The sequence below is a fragment of the Diplotaxodon limnothrissa genome, linkage group LG20 (genome assembly GCF_057381915.1).
Source record: "Diplotaxodon limnothrissa isolate DT_005_m linkage group LG20, D_limnothrissa_male_GT1.1, whole genome shotgun sequence".
In the NCBI taxonomy this organism is placed as follows: domain Eukaryota; kingdom Metazoa; phylum Chordata; class Actinopteri; order Cichliformes; family Cichlidae; genus Diplotaxodon; species Diplotaxodon limnothrissa.
This window is the reverse complement of record NC_140615.1, coordinates 3468275-3485213: the sequence shown is the minus strand read 5'-3', so window position 1 is coordinate 3485213 and position 16939 is coordinate 3468275. Positions and strand designations below refer to the sequence as shown.

Sequence of the window (16939 nt, the reverse complement as noted above, 5' to 3'; positions counted from 1 at the left end):
CACTTTAAGCGCAGGCAGCTCTGCATTTCTTCTTCCTAATCATACTGGGTTGGAGGGATGACTTAAATGAGCACAACACTGGAAGTTAAAGCAAAAAAAAAAAAAAGTCTGCTAGGTAGGTTATTTATCTCCCTGCCTAAAAGGTGTTATTATTTGGCGAGAAGGCACAACTAGAAGATGAAGTCAGTATAAATAAGCAAATAGCCCAGTGCTTTGAGCGGAGTACATGAGAGTGCTGGGAAACGCGGCTCCAATCACTACCGCTGTTCCTGGCTCAATTTCCCTGGCTGACGTCAGCTGACTGCCTTGGCTCTCTCCACTCTCCGCTCCTCCGGACACAGCGCCGAGTAAAAATGCTGCTCTCTGTGTCGCCAAGGACAGGAATCAACCCTTACAACAGCTACAACGGCAAAAACACCAAGAAGGTAAATAACGACACCACCGGCCACTTCTATCGCGTCTTTCTCAAAGTAAGTCATTTTCCCCTCTCGATGCGGTGTTGTTCGAGCTCTGGCTCTCCAGTTAAAAGCTGCTCGGCTGTTTAAGCTGCAGTGTCCTTGAAAGTGGATCACAGGCGACGTTTAAACTCGCATACTTGCCATTGCGGTGTTCGTTTCCGGCTTTTTGCTTGTTCTTCTTTAAACTGTTACACATTAAAACGGGGCCCGTTACGTTGTTGTTCGTGAAATAGTAGCAGGCTACAGTTTGCTTTCGTTTGTTCTGATACGGCGTCTGCTCGCTTCCTATACCGAGCCTGCACACAGTACAGCTTATAAATGTGTTGTGGAGGCACGCTAGGCTCAGGATAAGCTAATAAAGACGAAGCATATTTGACTTTAATATGGATTCGCCGGGTTTTAATGTCATATATTCGGCTAAGTTCTCTTCTCATTGAATTAACCACAAGTTAGCAAAGTTTTTTTCCCTCTTTCACGCGCACCAGCATGCCCCACCCCTTCTGTCTTACAAATGATTACTGATGGCACTATAAGGAAAGTTACTGAGCCCACGAAAGAAGTCTAGTGTAATCGATTTTTCTCTTTTTTTCCAGTAAAATGACAAATAGTTTTTAAGATAAATGTTGATTATTTTGCATACTGAGATGAGTAATTGATGAGGTGACGTGCAACCACTTTTCTGTGCAGGCTGTATGGATTTTTCTTAATTAAAATTCTGGAACTCGCACATGTGTAAAGATTATATATAACGTTTGCAGTCACGGGGAAATGTTACTTAAGTCAACGATTTGAAGTTTTCGTTGTTTGTTTTTGCTCGTGATAGTGGCAGCATTTTTTAAAAACTAATATTTAACCCCAATTTTTGGATTTATAATGTTGGTATTATAGGTATTTTGCATCACTATATATGTATATTATCTACATGGGCATATATAAAAATATGCCAACACGCTATAAAACGGCATTACGTGTGAAACAGCTGAAACGCTTCCCGTCTTTCCCTTCTTTTTCCTCGTCATTCTCTCTCCTGCCTCAAGAAGACTGGAAAGAATTCAGATTGCTCAGATTAATGATCTGGAATTCCTGGAATCCTGGATTCAGACATTGTGCTCACTTCTAGAGGTGCTTTGCAAACTGAAACCCTTTTTTTGCTGAAAGAAGACATGCACACACAGTTTTTTTTCACCCCTACACACACACCTTCACAAAGAAAGGGACTTGTAAATCCAGTGTCAAGTGGCAGCCCCTGGTCTGTGTCATTTACTACAAGAAACAGGGCGGAGAAAAGAGAGGGATTAAGAGACACCCCACCCACCCCCTCTTCCTCTGCTTTTGATTAACTCCCTGATCTTTTTTTTTTTTTTACTTTCTCTCTTTTAGCCTTACAGGCTGTCTAAGTGTTAAGATGAACCCAGGTTTTAGTCAGGAAGAGAAGAGCAAATAGGTCTCACCTTCGAGCCGCAGGACATCAGGGGTTTCCTTATGTGGTTCTTTCCACCTTGCTGTTTTTCTCAGTCTTTTTTTTTTTTTTCGCTTGAAGCAACAGAAATTTAATATAAAAAGATTGCATCTGTAATACTAAAATCGTTTCCACTGCCCCTAAGGTTTCTTTAACCTAGGAGGTAGGATGGATCTATCTTTCTGTGATACAATATATCATCAATTTATAAAAGATGCTGTTGTTGCGTAGTGCAAACATGATCGACTTTGTGATGCTAGTAGTTTGTGCATAGATCGAAGGCTACTGTATGGTAATAGAAATAAGCAAATATGCATTTAATGTTAAGCAAAATGAATTTTTGCTTGTACAGTTTAATTCATCTGGGATTTTTATAGGCTACTGTGTTCTTATCTTGTGATTAATATGAACTTAAATCAAACAAAAGAACTAAATGTGGTGTCTGACCGATGTTGCATTTTGTTTTAACATGCTCTGTATCAACAGATTTAGCATTAAAGCGTCTTACAGTGAGACTCATACAGTTAAAAGCATGCGTTCTGCCTCATTTAGCACTCATTGTTCTTGCTTGGGTGAAAAAGTCCTTGAGTCACCTGCTCTCCCTACAGGAATCACCTGTGCTCCCTCCAACTGTAATCACCTCATCGGTCTTTAGCTGCTCTCTGCAACATGGTGTAGTCCCCCCCCCCCCCCTTTTTTTTTTTTTTGTAGTTATGCTGCTTGCACAGCTGTGGTGACAACACACAGCGCTGATTTATCTTTCTTAGGCTGTAAAGAGATAATCGTATAGTAACCGGGAAGTGGGGACTGCATAGGGAAGCAACGGAGCATCAGTTGTTCATAGGCAGATAGCATTGATTAGTTAATATATAGTGAAAATAATTAAATAACATCCTCATGCATTTTTCATTCAATGTGTGTATGTATGTATATATATATATATATATATATATATATATATATATATATATATATATATATATATATATATATATATATATATATATATATATATATATATATATATATTTATTTATTAATTAATTACCTCATGATCAACATTTCAAGGACGTGAATTGCACCGAACGGTGGCGTCTCTGGGAATGTAGTTCAGTTTAAAGAACTTTAATCTTGAACCCATGGTCCTCGTTACTCCTTGTATTGATGTGCTGCAGAGGAATGTAAAGAATGCTGACACTGTTATGGATATAAGGAGCAGTGTAAACAGATACTGTATGTCAGCGGTTGTGGATTGACAAATAACATGCTTGCAGCTGGGAAATCAGTGGTATGCAAGGAAGTCAGGTTTTGTGCAATGATTAACTGAGAAGAAATGTAGCCTGTAAAATGAGATTTTTAATTCCTAATCATTTAAATTAAAGGTATTTGTCACAGGCTACCCTTTGCATGCATATTTTCATGTGTTTGCACCATTACATTGGAAATTACCTTACATGGGTGGCAAAACACCTGGAGCGGGACTGGGGCAGATGGGGAGTAGGTGTGGAGCTGACTCACTGCCATCCTCTTTTCAGATGGAGCCTAGCAGAGCGCTCTTAATGAGACACTACCTTCTGACTGGAGAGCACATGAGAGGGATTAGCACTTTCCGCTAACAAGCTCAGATCCCAATTAGTAAGGCTTCGCTTGCCAGAATCGGGCCCGGGCTCGGTCTCCCGTCGGATCCTGTCTCCCCAAGCCTTTGCAGGTGCATCCCTCCTGACAGCCTGTGCAGGCCGCTTATCATGAAGGCGAGGGAAAGCACCAGAAAAGACTGTGATTGTGGAAAAACAAACAGTGTACTGATGCTAAAGAAGAGAGGGAGATTAGAGAAGCAGGATAAGATGAATGGGGTCTGTGGTTTTCTCAGCTCGAATAAAAAGATAGCTTTCAAGTTCGGAAGGATGACTCCATATCGGTTTGGAAATCATAAGGCAGCTGAGTAGTGGGGAAGCATAAAAGTTTGCACATAAATCACTATATAAAGCAAGGTTTGTACTAGGAGAAACTCCATATCCTTTCATTTATTTTATATGCCTGTAGCCTGTTGTTAGCTTGACTAAAGATTTGGTTTTGATATTCATCTAGTTTGTTCAGAGGTTTCTATAAATATAGTTTAAATAAAGGCTCCACGGACAGGAAACATCTTTAAGTCTCTAATGCTGTAAAAATTCAAACTCTATATAATCAAGTTCATGTACAATGCTGTACCATTAGCCACTTACATAATGTGTCTCTGATCCTTAATAGTGTGTCATTACAGTGTAAACAAAACACAACAGAGGCCCTCCAGCCTTTCTTTCACAGCTTGGAAACCCTTTGGTTTGAATTCATGTTACATTAAAAAAATTGCTGAAATACAGAAATGGCACCAAACTAAATTTTGATATCTCCATCTTGCTTCCTGTTCCTTGTTTCCTGCTTTAAACAGCAATATTTCTGTGTTGGCTGGCATGTGACCAGTCCTAAATGTAGTGCACCCCTATTAGTCCTGTCACTGTGGTTTGTTGAAGCAGCCATTGATTGTCTGTTTTTCTGCTCTTCTTGCCCATGTGTGTAAGACTGTTTCAGTATTTCTGGGCTGGTACAGTTTACTCAAAGCTGAATTTTGAACTCCTACAAATGTAGGGATCTAACAGTTATGAAACTGAGATCTGCATACCGCAGTGTTGTCTTCCTGTATGGTAATGTTGAGCGTGGTGGTTAGCTAAGCATGTTTGTCTGGTGAAAGCTGTACGGATTCAAGATCGTTCAGGTAATGGCTAAATTCGAAGTGCATCGGAATGACAGAGTTTATGTTTGTCATCATGGGTGTGCATTAAAAATATTTTTCACTTACATCTTCAATAGATGTGCATTCATTCATTTTTTTTTTAAACCACTGTTAAAGGTTTGGAGAGATATTAGTTGGTTGTTGAACGTTACCCTTGGTATTTAAGAAGGAAGGGAAGAAGACATGGGTCATAATTAGGCTGATTCCAGCTGTCTTTCTTCCTTTCTGTTAATAAGCCGATGGCCTGAGGGTGACCTTGTGAGGTCCAACAAGCCATTGGTGCAGGAAGATCAATCCCTTTATTGTAAAGATGCCGCATATAGCTAAAGTCTTACTTTGAGTTGGATACAAGGCCTAATCGATCCAATACATCCATCACATTCCTTCTTATTGCAGGATTGGGATCTCTGCTGCTGTCGGATGACAGAACTTTCTGATATTTAAACATGCCTGCTGTTAGGCAAGGGTTAATACACATGGCTTGTGTGTTGTTGCTTGGTAATGGATTAAAACTATATTTTGTGACTCACCCACTGCTACAAGCCACCCCATTGTTCTCTGTGGTTTGACCTTCTGACCTCAGTTAATCAAACTGTTCCTCCTCCTCCAGCAGTAAGAGGGGACGCAACACCAAGGCCAAGCGTAGCTGGCGTTTGGATACATTTTACTTCACTTCCCTACTAATTTAATTTGGTTGGCACAAGATGGGATCAGCTGGAGTAGCACTGTATACAGCTGTCATTCTTTGTTTGCTATCTGGCCACCGACAACACTCTGGGCATTCAAAAAAGTCATGTGTCAGTTAAATGAGTCCGCTGTGGTCTTAGAAGTTGCTTGTATAATGTTTGTTTGTTTGAAACCACTTTGCTGCTGATGGGAATGTAAACTCACTTTTTTAGCTGTCATTGTTCTCCAATGCACCTGTCTAGCAGCAGTCTTCTGCTAAATGAAAGGTGCTTCTGTAAAAAGTACGCAGGAAAGCAATTAAAGAATTAATGTACACAAAGTTAAGCCATTCAGTCTGATTGGCTAACTGTGGACTTTTCCACTGTTCGCTGGAGAAAGTCCTCTTTTCCATCTGTTTTTAGCAATCTTCCCAACACGAGTTGTGTGCCATCTGTGAATCCTGCGCTCTTGCGTTGATGGTTTGTAGAGATGCCTGTAGAGTTGGATCTGCACAAAGACATACTCATGCCAACCTGTCCATTCTGTTGTTCTATGGCAGCCACAGCACAGTGTGCTGAGAGGAGGCACTGGCTAGCTTTTAGAACTCGTGAACTAGCTTTAGATGCTTGTTTTGATGGAGGTTAAAAAGTCAGTTCACCAAAACGTACATGAAAATATGCAATGTACAAATAAAAACATGCATTTTAAGATGTCTCCATATTAATTTTGCATATCCTAGTAAATGTGGCTGATTGACTGAATCTTTGTATATGAATGCAATCTGACTTTTATTATTTAGTATTTCTGTTTTTTGCAAATACTACAATGGTACATACTATTTCTTCTCATATTTTGCTTCATATAAATAGTATAAATTGTGTAATCGTAATACTTGTTATATCTTATATTTCTGTTTTTCCCTCACAGTGACCTGTTATAATATTTATCTGACTGGCCTGACCTGTCCAGCCAGATTAAGCATTAAATTGATGCTGATATCTTGTCTGTGTCTCTCTAGCCTCAACTGGTTGGTTTTTTTATTTCCAGTTAATGACTGCATCCATGCGTACATCCAATTTCATGTACCTAAAAAGAGCCCTCTGTTTCCTCCACAGCAGACATATGTGTCCCCGTCCAATCATCAGATGGCTCCCCCAAGCCCCAACAGCAACACCACCACAATTGGCAATGGCAGCAGTAACAGCAGCAGCGGGGGAGAGCAGCTGAGCAAAACCAACCTTTATATCCGTGGCCTCCACCCAGGAACCACAGACCAGGATCTGGTCAAACTCTGTCAGCCGTAAGTCACCTAAAACACATTTACTTCAGCGTGCACTTACACCCAATAAATTTCTCTGGCTGTCTGAGGAAGCATGAACCCGGCTAGAGCAGACTAGATTATAATGGGTGATGGCTGGTCGGCTGCAAGGATGAAAGGCTTGCATCTCTACTTTTGGCAAATAAAGAAGATGTATAGTTTCTATACAACTTAAGTGCACGGGAACACTAAACCATACCATATTTGGTATTTATGTAATGTACAAGAGGGCCACATTTATCCATGCATTTTTTTTTTTTAAACACATCATGTAGTGGCTTTTTGGAAAAACTAACAATCACTGGGGCTGCAAACTAAGACCTTTCAGCCTGACATAGCTGAGCACAGACTTTCCAACAACTAGGTACAGAATGTTTAGTCTCACTCTCTCATGCTAATTCATTCTGTCTCTTCGTGCTCATTCATACACTTTTAATCTATGATTATTTTTTCTCTTATGTTTTAGTCATGATACAGTATGACAGTGAGCCCTGTCATCCAGATACAGCGTCACTTCTGCACTATAAATATCATGCCATGTTGCTCATCAGTGTGGCTGTGAGTCTTCGAGAACTTTGTTGTGGACAGCATGTAGTCAGACATCAAACAGCAGCAGCATCCAATCCATCTGATATGTTTGTTAGGCCTTCAGTGGAAGACATCAAAACATGCAGGGCTGAGATGAATGATCTGCTCTTAGTTAATTGAATTATGGAGCCTGGTGATGAGAACCAGAAGAGCAGAGGAGCGTAGTGGGAGAAAAGGAGGGAAAAGAGGGCTAGAGAGATTGAACGAGGGAGGGTGAGGCCTGCTATTTTACAGCTGTCTGGAAGCTATGGCTCACATGAGGCAGCCCAACCCTACAGGAAACGGCAAGCCCAGGGGAAAGGGAAAGACAAACAAGGGCAATGGTAGTGGGGGGGTCAGAGGGGGAGGAGTGAGTGGAGTTCAGGGTTTGTGTGTCAGGTGGTGTTCTGTGGGGGTAGTTCTCATATTTCTGCTTTTACGGAGCAGATAAAAATCACTGCATGAAATGTGCCTTTTAGCAGAGCACATTAAGGCTGATGTAATTTTCAGTTAAACTAGAATGAAAGAGGATATTGTGTCCAATAATAGTTAAAGGGGTAACGGCTTGTAGATGAGGATGTAAAGCAGCAGGAAGACTACTCATGTAGGGACTCTGACTTACTTTGCTCTAGTTGGAACCGTAAATCTGCGTATACTTTGAGGACGCAGCACTTCCAGAGCTCCCCTCCCCCACACTGAGAGTTGTTGCATGCAAGCTCTGTGATGTACTGTGTACCAAGTGAGGGATGAGAGACGGGGATGGGATTGGGGGTTGGCTCTCCATTGGCCACCGGGCCCAGCATTTGTGTCTCCGGGTGCCTTGCTGCCGCTCTGGTTATGCAGCAAGTGTGCAGCATGAAGAGCTCATAACTTAAATGCTAGTTGTTGTGAGAATAAGCAGGCTGATGGCACTGCCATAGTGTATATGCAAATGTAGGAACACAATGCTGGCATATCCATCCAGTCAAGTGAGTGGCATTTTGTCACTTGGAGTCAGAAATGCATTGTGAAATTGCGGTTTTGCATATGAGGGCAAATGGCCCTCCAGCTTATACACACTGGATGGGATTGCAGAAAATAGACCAAATGAATGACTGTAACATGAAATATCTCTGTTATAGTAGATAAAATATCAAAAATGTGTGATTGTCAACACAGCCCAACATGCTCTCGTGCATGTTATAAGGACAAGGAAAACCCAAAGAACAAGCCCACATCAGCATTCAGGTTGGGATTTGCTTGCAAGGTAGAAAAGTGTTTGGGTTTTTTCCCCCTTACAGTCCTCAGAGTTTGGCACAATCAAACAGAATAATCAGATGAAGTTCTGTAATGTGAATTTATATGACTGTTTGATCTTCTTGTCCTACATCCTACACAGATGACCTTAAGCCATTTAAAAAAAGTGGGGGAAATGCTTCCAGGCTTGTGTTTTTATTTTTTTGTTTGTTTTAAATGTGTTTTATTAAAAAAAGAATATGTTAGACTGTCACATTACAGCTAACAGGTCATCAGCTAATCCTTACTTACAAAAGTCAAATTATTTATGAAATTGATTTCTCAGAGTGAGGCAGTGGTGCTGTGCCACTAGATGCAAGTTGAATTATATTTCAGGGGGCACTAAGACCCAGTGGAGGGTTAAAGGCTGTCTAGAGAGAAGCTGGTTAGTAGAATGAGAGTGTGGCTGGGAGCCAGTATTGGACAGGACAGCCAAGGAGAGGCATATCAGATTACACTGCATGCACATGCCTGGAGAGATGGGGATTGATAGACCCTGCTGCACAGAACCATTCGCCCAAGTCGAACACTATCCTATGTATTTGCAGTGTCTACGGCTAGGTGGGGCGTGGGGTGTGGGTAGTTAATGTAGAATTTTCATATTTACGGTGAATTATGATGCAATCTCTGAAAAAATTGATGGGGGGATTCATATCTACCAGTTTGCCACTGCATGTTGGATTTCCCTGGAGATATGATCCCTATTGACATTTGTGTGTGAGCTAGAATGAATAAGATATGGTAAATCTATAGTCCTCCTAGAATGCAGAAGCCCACGGGACAGTATCATTTTTTTCTAACTGAATTTGCCCTGCCTTGGATTTGTTATCAGATGAGGTGATTGTGTAACTTTATTGAAATCTTTAGATGATTTACAATTTAGTCATCAAGAGTATTACATCTATACACAGTGGAAGGACTACCTCTGAGTGCAAACCTCACTGTTTTTCAGGTATGGGAAAATTGTGTCCACGAAGGCCATCTTGGACAAGACTACCAACAAATGCAAAGGTGAGGGTTTGTTGTTGTTGTTGTAATTAAATGAAAAAACACAGCTGTTCCATGCTCATCCATAATATTTGTTGAAATGTGGCCTTTTAGTTCACTAACGCCTCTTCTAGTCAGCTGATCATTGTGTAGCATATCAAGTGGTAAAATTACACCACAAATATGAAACTAGTTTCTCATCATGGTTTTTGCTGAAATGTGTGGGAGGAGAAATACCTCATTTTATTTAGGTGGGATACTTTCTTGATAGAATGTGGGGGAGGCAGCACAACTGGTCCCTATTTGGTCTCCATAGGTTCACTGTCAGATCTGACTGTATCACACATTTGCATCCTGCCTTGCGTCACAGTTTTGCTTCTGTTGTTTTTTTTAAAACATGGTCCAGGCTTGCTTGCATGTGTGAAAATGCTCATAGTTACACATCGCTGCACAGAAAATGAATAAAAAACATAACCAATACGAACATGTTAGAGGGAATGGAGTTTCTGTAAAAATCCAGCAGAGAAGGAGAGGACTACTCTGAGCCCACAGCACCGTCAACCTTGGACTGGGCGAATGGGCTTGCGTGTAAATAAGAGACCGTGATCAGATGATCCGAGATGCCAAAGTTCAGAAATCTATAAAAGAGCAAGATCATGTGGGGTCTGGTGTCTGATAGTTTATAGAAATCACTCCTTTACTTCATGGGAAGCCAAAAAAAAAAAATGTTGGTGCGATGTGAAATCTATGGCTGGTATCGGTAATGTGCAAGGTTACAGCATACTGCTGATAAAGTCAATAAAGCTGTTTGACAAGTGCATGAAGCCGTCAGCTTCACACTGTACCTACTGAGTAGGTGTGTGTTTATTTTTTTTTTAATATGGGCAGCGTCCTCCATCTGTCCCCCAGAGGGACGCACATTCCAGTCCTAGCCAGCTGTCTCTTCAGATTCATACACTGTTACCACGAGTACCTCATGAGTTCAAACTGTGCACCTCTCCTGCAGTATGCACATCTCACTGTCATATATTTTGTTCCCTGCAGGCTATGGCTTTGTCGACTTTGATAGCCCAGCCTCTGCTCAGAAGGCAGTTACGGCACTGAAGGCTGGCGGAGTGCAGGCTCAGATGGCCAAGGTGAGAACTCAGCTTGAGGTATCAAAATTCGGTGGGTTAATTTATAACTGCTTGGTGTAAGTTTAATTTAGCCTGAAAGAGCACTTTATCAGTGTCTCAGCAAAAATGTTGAATAATGATTTGATTCATTAATTTCACATTAAATGTTGACTCATTAATCATAGAGGGAAAAGGTTGCTCCTTGGATTTTTCTACCTCTTAAGAAATAACAGATCTCTCTTGCTGTTTCTAGCGCCCCATTCTTTAAAAAAATAAATAAATAAAATCAAAAATCTATCACGAGATATTCCTTTATGCTTAAATCCGCTTTTTTCATACATAAAATCGCTGGCTTCATCAGTCTGCATTATGTTGTTCAGAAACGGTCATTCTTATGTTAATTTTCCCTGCAGCTTCATCCAGACGGGGCCTCTGGTAATGCTGGAGCATATGTCATGTGCTTGACATTTGACTGTATATCAAGTGACTTAGTTAGTGTCAGATTTTTGTTACTAGTTTATGTAACAGAGAGAATGAAAGGGTTGCAGGGATTTTTAAACCAGAGAATCATCCAAACACCAATTACTAAACGGGGAGAGAGAAAAAATCATCTGCCCTGTTTTGGTGAGGATGTTCTTACCTCAGGCTTTTTGAGTTCAGCATGTTGCACAGCTTCAATGCAACATTGCTCATATGATTAAAAGGCGGCATTTGGAAACTTAAACATAAATCACCTACATGTTTAAATAACATCAGCAATGTTACAACTTCTGCAGAAAAGTAACCAGGGTGCTGTTCAGAGGTGAAGCCAGCACCCTGCAGCGCTGTCACAATAATAGTGCACTATAAGACTATTTCTGTGCACAAAGAGTCCACGGATGCTTACATGTATGTATGTGTTTATAGTGGTGATGGTGTTTGGAGAGCACGTCCCAGACCCTGCTCTTTGAACTCCCTGCACAAAGGACCTGTCTGTTCTCCCTAGTGGCATCTGACTCAGTGTCTGAGCAGTTCCCCAGTCAGCAGGGCACAGTGCCCAGCCACCCGCCCTGTCACACGCACGCCCACAGACACACAGAGCCCACTTGACAATCGCACACGCACTTCAGCAGCCTTGCCTCAACCGGATTATGACACGCTCTCACGGACTCGCACACCACCGGCGCCCTGGGAAAGCTGATCTCTCGTTAAGCTGGATCACTGACATTCATACGGCTTCTTGCTCGCAAAATAACTTGATTTCAGTCACCCTTTCAGCCCGGCTTTACAACAAGACTTGTGTGTTTGCGTCAGAATTCTCTCTGACTCACTGTGACTCATTCACAGATGAAATCCACAACTGGGGCTTCTCTGCTGCTCGCTCTCATGGGTTCAAGCCTCATTGCTAGTGTACACTGCGGGGAGGGAGGAAAGTGAAGGAGAAATCACCTTCATCGCAGGTCGCAGCGATTACACATGCATTATTCATGGAATGGAAATTAACTCGCGCTGCATTTACAGGTTTTTAATCACATCTGCACTCTGAGATAATGAATATGCATAATGGTTAGAGGGCGATACAGATACCGTCGGTCACATTAAATTTGTTTTAAGCAGGGCACAAAGGAAATTGGAAGGGGAGGAGCCTACAAAACAGTTCAAGTTGCTTAGAGTGAAACTTTCTTTCAGCATGTTTTCTAATCATTTTAAATTCAGATTTGGAAGCGCTGCATATTTTCTCTGGTTTATAAAAGCCGACAGAGCCAGCATCTGTGCCTGCATTCAAGGTCAGGATTACCACATGAATATAGCTGCCTGAATGCAAGCAGTGCATTAGTAACATGATCGAGGAAACGGAACGACCACGTTTTTGGTAGCACAATGCGTGAGATGTTCTCCAGATTGTTCCCGAAGGTCTTTGTCCAAAATGTCACTGCTCTCTCTCTCTCCACCAAGCGAGAGAAAGGGAGAGCACGTAATCGCTTTAGATCATCCAGGGATGGCAAGCCATATGAAATGTAATTATGCTTTGATATCGCAGTGGCTGAATCGCCTGCTTTCATCCTCTTAAGGTCCTGGCTCTGAACAATGACCCCCTTTTTTAACCCTTTGGAAATAAAATATAAGTGATGGAAAATAAGAGAAGAGTGTAATGAAGATCTGTGCAGATTACATTTGTAATAGTGAGCTATAGAAATAGAACTGAAAATTTCACTTGACTTAAAATGAGTTGAGCTGAAATCCAGCCAGAACTTTGTTCACCGTCTCTTTTCTCTCCAGACCTCACGGTCCACGTCTCACGGGTCCAAAATGAAATCTGACTTCAGCTTCAGACCTTCTACCTTTTCTTGCTGCTTTTTTTTTTTTTTTTCATGTCCTCTGCCTTACATCCTCCAAATATCAGTCATCTCACACACTTCCTGTTCAAAGGTTATGTAAATTTCCCAAATGTTTGCTGGCGGCTGTATTTTCTTGGAACGCTTCTATGGTCATGCCTCAGCTGTTGTTCTGTCACAAGGAAACCAAGAGCCCCAAATCATTCACCTCCCTCTGGCCTCTCTGTGGTTAGCAACAGGAACAAGACCCCACCAACCTGTACATCTCTAACTTGCCGCCGTCAATGGACGAGCAGGAGCTGGAGAACATGCTGAAGCCCTTCAGTCAGGCCATTTCCACACGCATCCTCCGTGACGCCAATGGAACCAGTCGAGGAGTGGGCTTTGCCAGGTACACGCTGTTGTAGGACAGCTGGCTGAAGTTGACTAGTTGTGCTGTAACCTTGTGTGTATTTAAGAAAATCTCAAGTCCAATGGGAGTACTAAAGTTCAAAGCAACTTTTTTTAGTATAATGTTGGGTGAGTGGGCCCTCTGGTGGTCATTGTAGGTAGAAACCTTTCAAGCAGAAACTGTCATTCAAAGAAGTGATGGATTGGCTCTCTAGTTTTATTAAGCACAAAATATGTCCCTTAGGATGGAGTCGACAGAAAAATGTGAGGCCATCATCCAGCATTTCAATGGGAAATATATCAAGACTCCACCTGGAGTTCAAGGTGAGTTTTCTGGAGGTTTTTTTTGTTGTTTTTGTTTTTAAATTTGAGGCTGAGTAGACTGTCTTTATTTATTCAGCATCAAGACAACAGTCTTATTAAAACGGTTTTAGAAAACTGAGTGTTATCTCCTGTTTGGAAAACCTCTGGTTCAGCACCGTCAGAACCCTTGCTGTGTAAATTTGCTGATGGAGGCCAGAAGAAGCGCCAGAGCCAGGGGAAATATCTGCAGAACGGTCGGCCCTGGACAAGAGATGGAGAGACTGTGAGCTTTGTTTTTTTTAGTTTATTTTTTTATGCCTGTAAGGGGGGGATCCAAACACCTCATGTTTCTCCCTCATAATGACATTGCTCTTTTGTTTTCTTCCTCCAGGGAGGAATGACCCTCACCTATGACCCAACCACAGCCTTACAGAATGGGTCAGTATGCTGGCTCATGCTAATCTCTTGTATAGCCCCAAGGAGTGGTGGTCTAAGCTGTGGTCACTAAGAAATCTGTGCCTCTTTCTGCAGGTTTTACTCCTCTCCCTATAGCATTACCCCCAATCGGATGATTGGACCAACCTCCCTTTCCCCATATATGCATCCACCTGTGTCCACCTATCAGGTACTGGGGTTGTTGTGTTTTCAATTTTATAGCTTTTTGGTTTGAAAATTTGTTTTTAATATTTCAGCCATATTTTCTTCTTTATTTTCTGCAACTATTTTGTAATGTTTCTGCACGTGTGTTTTTATATTAACTGACACGTCTTCGATTTTCTTGCAGGTACACAACCCGTCCTGGCTACATCACCAGTCATACATAATGCCACCCACAGTGAGTATCCGGCAGTTTATTTGTTTTTATTTCTCTCAAGACCCTTTTAATTTAGCTTTGATTCTTGATGTTCCCCCCATAGGGAGCTGTCCTGACACCTGGGATGGACCACACCATGTCCATCCAGCCAGCATCAATGATGGGGCCTCTAACACAGCAGCTCAGTCACCTCTCTATGGGCAGCAGTGGTACAGTAAGTACAGTGCACAGTATCTGGCTATGAGAAAGGCCAGGGTAAGAATTGTGTGGTTTGTGCCTTTTGAGTTTCAGCTTCTTTTTTGTATTTGAATTCTTCTCCGGGTGCAGATTCACACAGCTAATGAACTTATTTCCATTCTCTTCCAGTATATGCCTGCAAACACATCTATGCAGGGGACCTACATACCCCAGTACACCCAAGTGCCTGCCACCAACATCTCAGTTGAGGTACTGCCCTCCACCTCTCGCCTCCCTTTGGAAACATTTACCCCTCAAACTTTTACATAACTGCAGATTAATTAAATATTTGGTGCTTCTTTCTCAGGAAAGTGCCGTCCAACAACCTGTTGCCATAGAGACACCAACAGAGCATGCAACCTACTCTTACCAGCATAACAAGTAAAGAGGTGGGTTTTGACTGATTCCCCCAAGTGACTGTGTGCGCGTGCGTGCGTTCTAATTGGCTGATCTTGTCACCCTGCGTTAGATCTTCATCTGGGGCCCGACTGACTCTTGAGGGGTCCCAAGAGCTGAGATTCCCTGTGTGAAGAACTAGACACTCCAGGAACACAAACTGTTCCACACAAAGGACAAAAACAAAGATATTTTCTATGAACTCAGATTTTAAAACAAACTCTTTTACTTCAGACAAGCAAAGCTGGAGGACAGCAGACGGTGGGGAAATGGAAGAATGGAACAATGAGCATCTATTTTGATAACGGTCAAGAAAAGTTCAAAAAGCTGTTAAATGTGTCGTGTATGACCATTGATCATATTCTTTTTTTCTCTCTTCAAAACACTACTCCGGGGAGCAAGGATGAAACCAGGAAAAGAACATTTCAACACCATGTTTTAGGTCATGTTCTGCTTTTGTAAGATATGCAGTTTTTGTTTTTTTACATTTTTCTCCTTTTTGACTGATGCTTTCAGACTTGAACCTGCCTTTTTGTAAATAGTTCTTTGGTTATTTTTTTGTGTGTTTCTAGCCTCGTCCAATTGATTGATTGGTGCAAATATTCGGAAGCAGAAAAACTGAAGTCCTTTTTAGAAAAAGCTGATGTTGTAAGACTGATATGGTGCTGACATCGATTAGCTTCTTTCTCTCACAAAGGCAGCAAGTTTGTCAGGTATGAAACCTTACCTGAAGCAGTCTCACTTAAGTTTTTTGGCACTTAAATTTATTTAAAAGAAAAAAAAAGTTTAGTTCCAACAATCTCAACAAAGCTGCAGACAATCAGAAGATTACACAGAAGAGAACATTTTAAGCTGATGTTCGTTGCCGAAATATTTCAGAGCGGACTACTTTAAAAGAGATGAATAGATTTAAAGCATTCCAGTTGTTGTTGTTACCCGAGAGTTATTGATTCACTTTGAGCTGCTTCACGTGATGAAATCCAAAGTTGTTTAACAGGGATCACATCTCACTCAGAGCTGCCTGTAAATAGATTGAAATGTATTCACACTTTCGCTCGACTTCCTTGATACATGTGATGTAATGTGTCAGTGCCCCTCCCTTTTTTTTTTTTTTTTTGTTGTTTAAGTAAACAAGGATGCAGATTCTTCCCTGAATCCCCCAAAAAATCAGATTTTCTGAAGCGGGAATGAAATGTTGTTATTAAAGTATAAAGATGTAATTACACAGACATGGAGATTAACTGGTGACGCATGAATCTGTCCTGTTATATCTGCAGAAAACACTACTTAGGTGATTCATAACGGCCAGGCTATGGCTTTGAAACTGGCCATTGCTGTGTGTTTGCAATCTTCTTCTGCATTTCTGGTTTTTACCGTCATGTTTTTTGTTCTTAAACATTATTTAAAGGTTTCATTTTTTTTTAATTCAGTTTCAAAACTTTTAAGATTGATCTTATTTTTCAAAGAAGCTTTGATTTTTATTTTTGATAGTGTGTTGTGTGCTTCATAGTGAGAAATAGAGGTTTTCACTTTTTTCTTTGTGTTTTGCGTACTTGCTTTGTTGTGGTTTCAGTGTTGATGTCAAAGAGGCTTTAATATTTCAGTTCTGTCAGTGTCACCAGTGTTGGCACTTTTAGACATAACTTCTCATGATGGATGAAGCATGTATGCTAGGTTCAGATGCATTGTTACAGAGTTGCACCGCATGCAGTCGGTGTAAGAGCAATTTATGTTGAAAACCTTGACTTACCTCATCCTGCCAGAGCAATGTAGATTCAGTTTGTGTTCAATGTTCACAGGCAATAGCCAACTACAGTAGGTCTCATGGCTGATCACAGCTGGTACTGTGTCCACATCCTTTAACTC

At 41.3% G+C, this 16939-nt stretch overlaps 1 protein-coding gene across 8 annotated transcripts; it reads left to right on the top strand.

The window, feature by feature from the left end:
* Positions 1–268: 268 nt before the first annotated feature.
* Positions 269–16443, top strand: rbms2b (RNA binding motif, single stranded interacting protein 2b). Of its 8 annotated transcripts, none has more exons than XM_085344034.1 (14): positions 269–425; positions 6475–6656; positions 9469–9527; positions 10548–10639; positions 13167–13324; positions 13568–13647; positions 13800–13909; positions 14018–14064; positions 14158–14251; positions 14411–14461; positions 14544–14654; positions 14807–14887; positions 14985–15066; positions 15147–16443. In XM_085344034.1, exons 1-13 carry the CDS (start codon positions 354–356, stop codon positions 15060–15062), a joined length of 1215 nt encoding a protein of 404 aa, XP_085200160.1. In that variant the 5' UTR covers positions 269–353; the 3' UTR covers positions 15063–15066; positions 15147–16443. The 8 variants fall into 8 exon arrangements, with proteins under 8 accessions (XP_085200160.1, XP_085200158.1, XP_085200156.1 ...); XM_085344032.1 differs by having other exon boundaries at positions 6472–6656; XM_085344030.1 differs by having other exon boundaries at positions 269–470; positions 6472–6656.
* Positions 16444–16939: the final 496 nt, after the last annotated feature.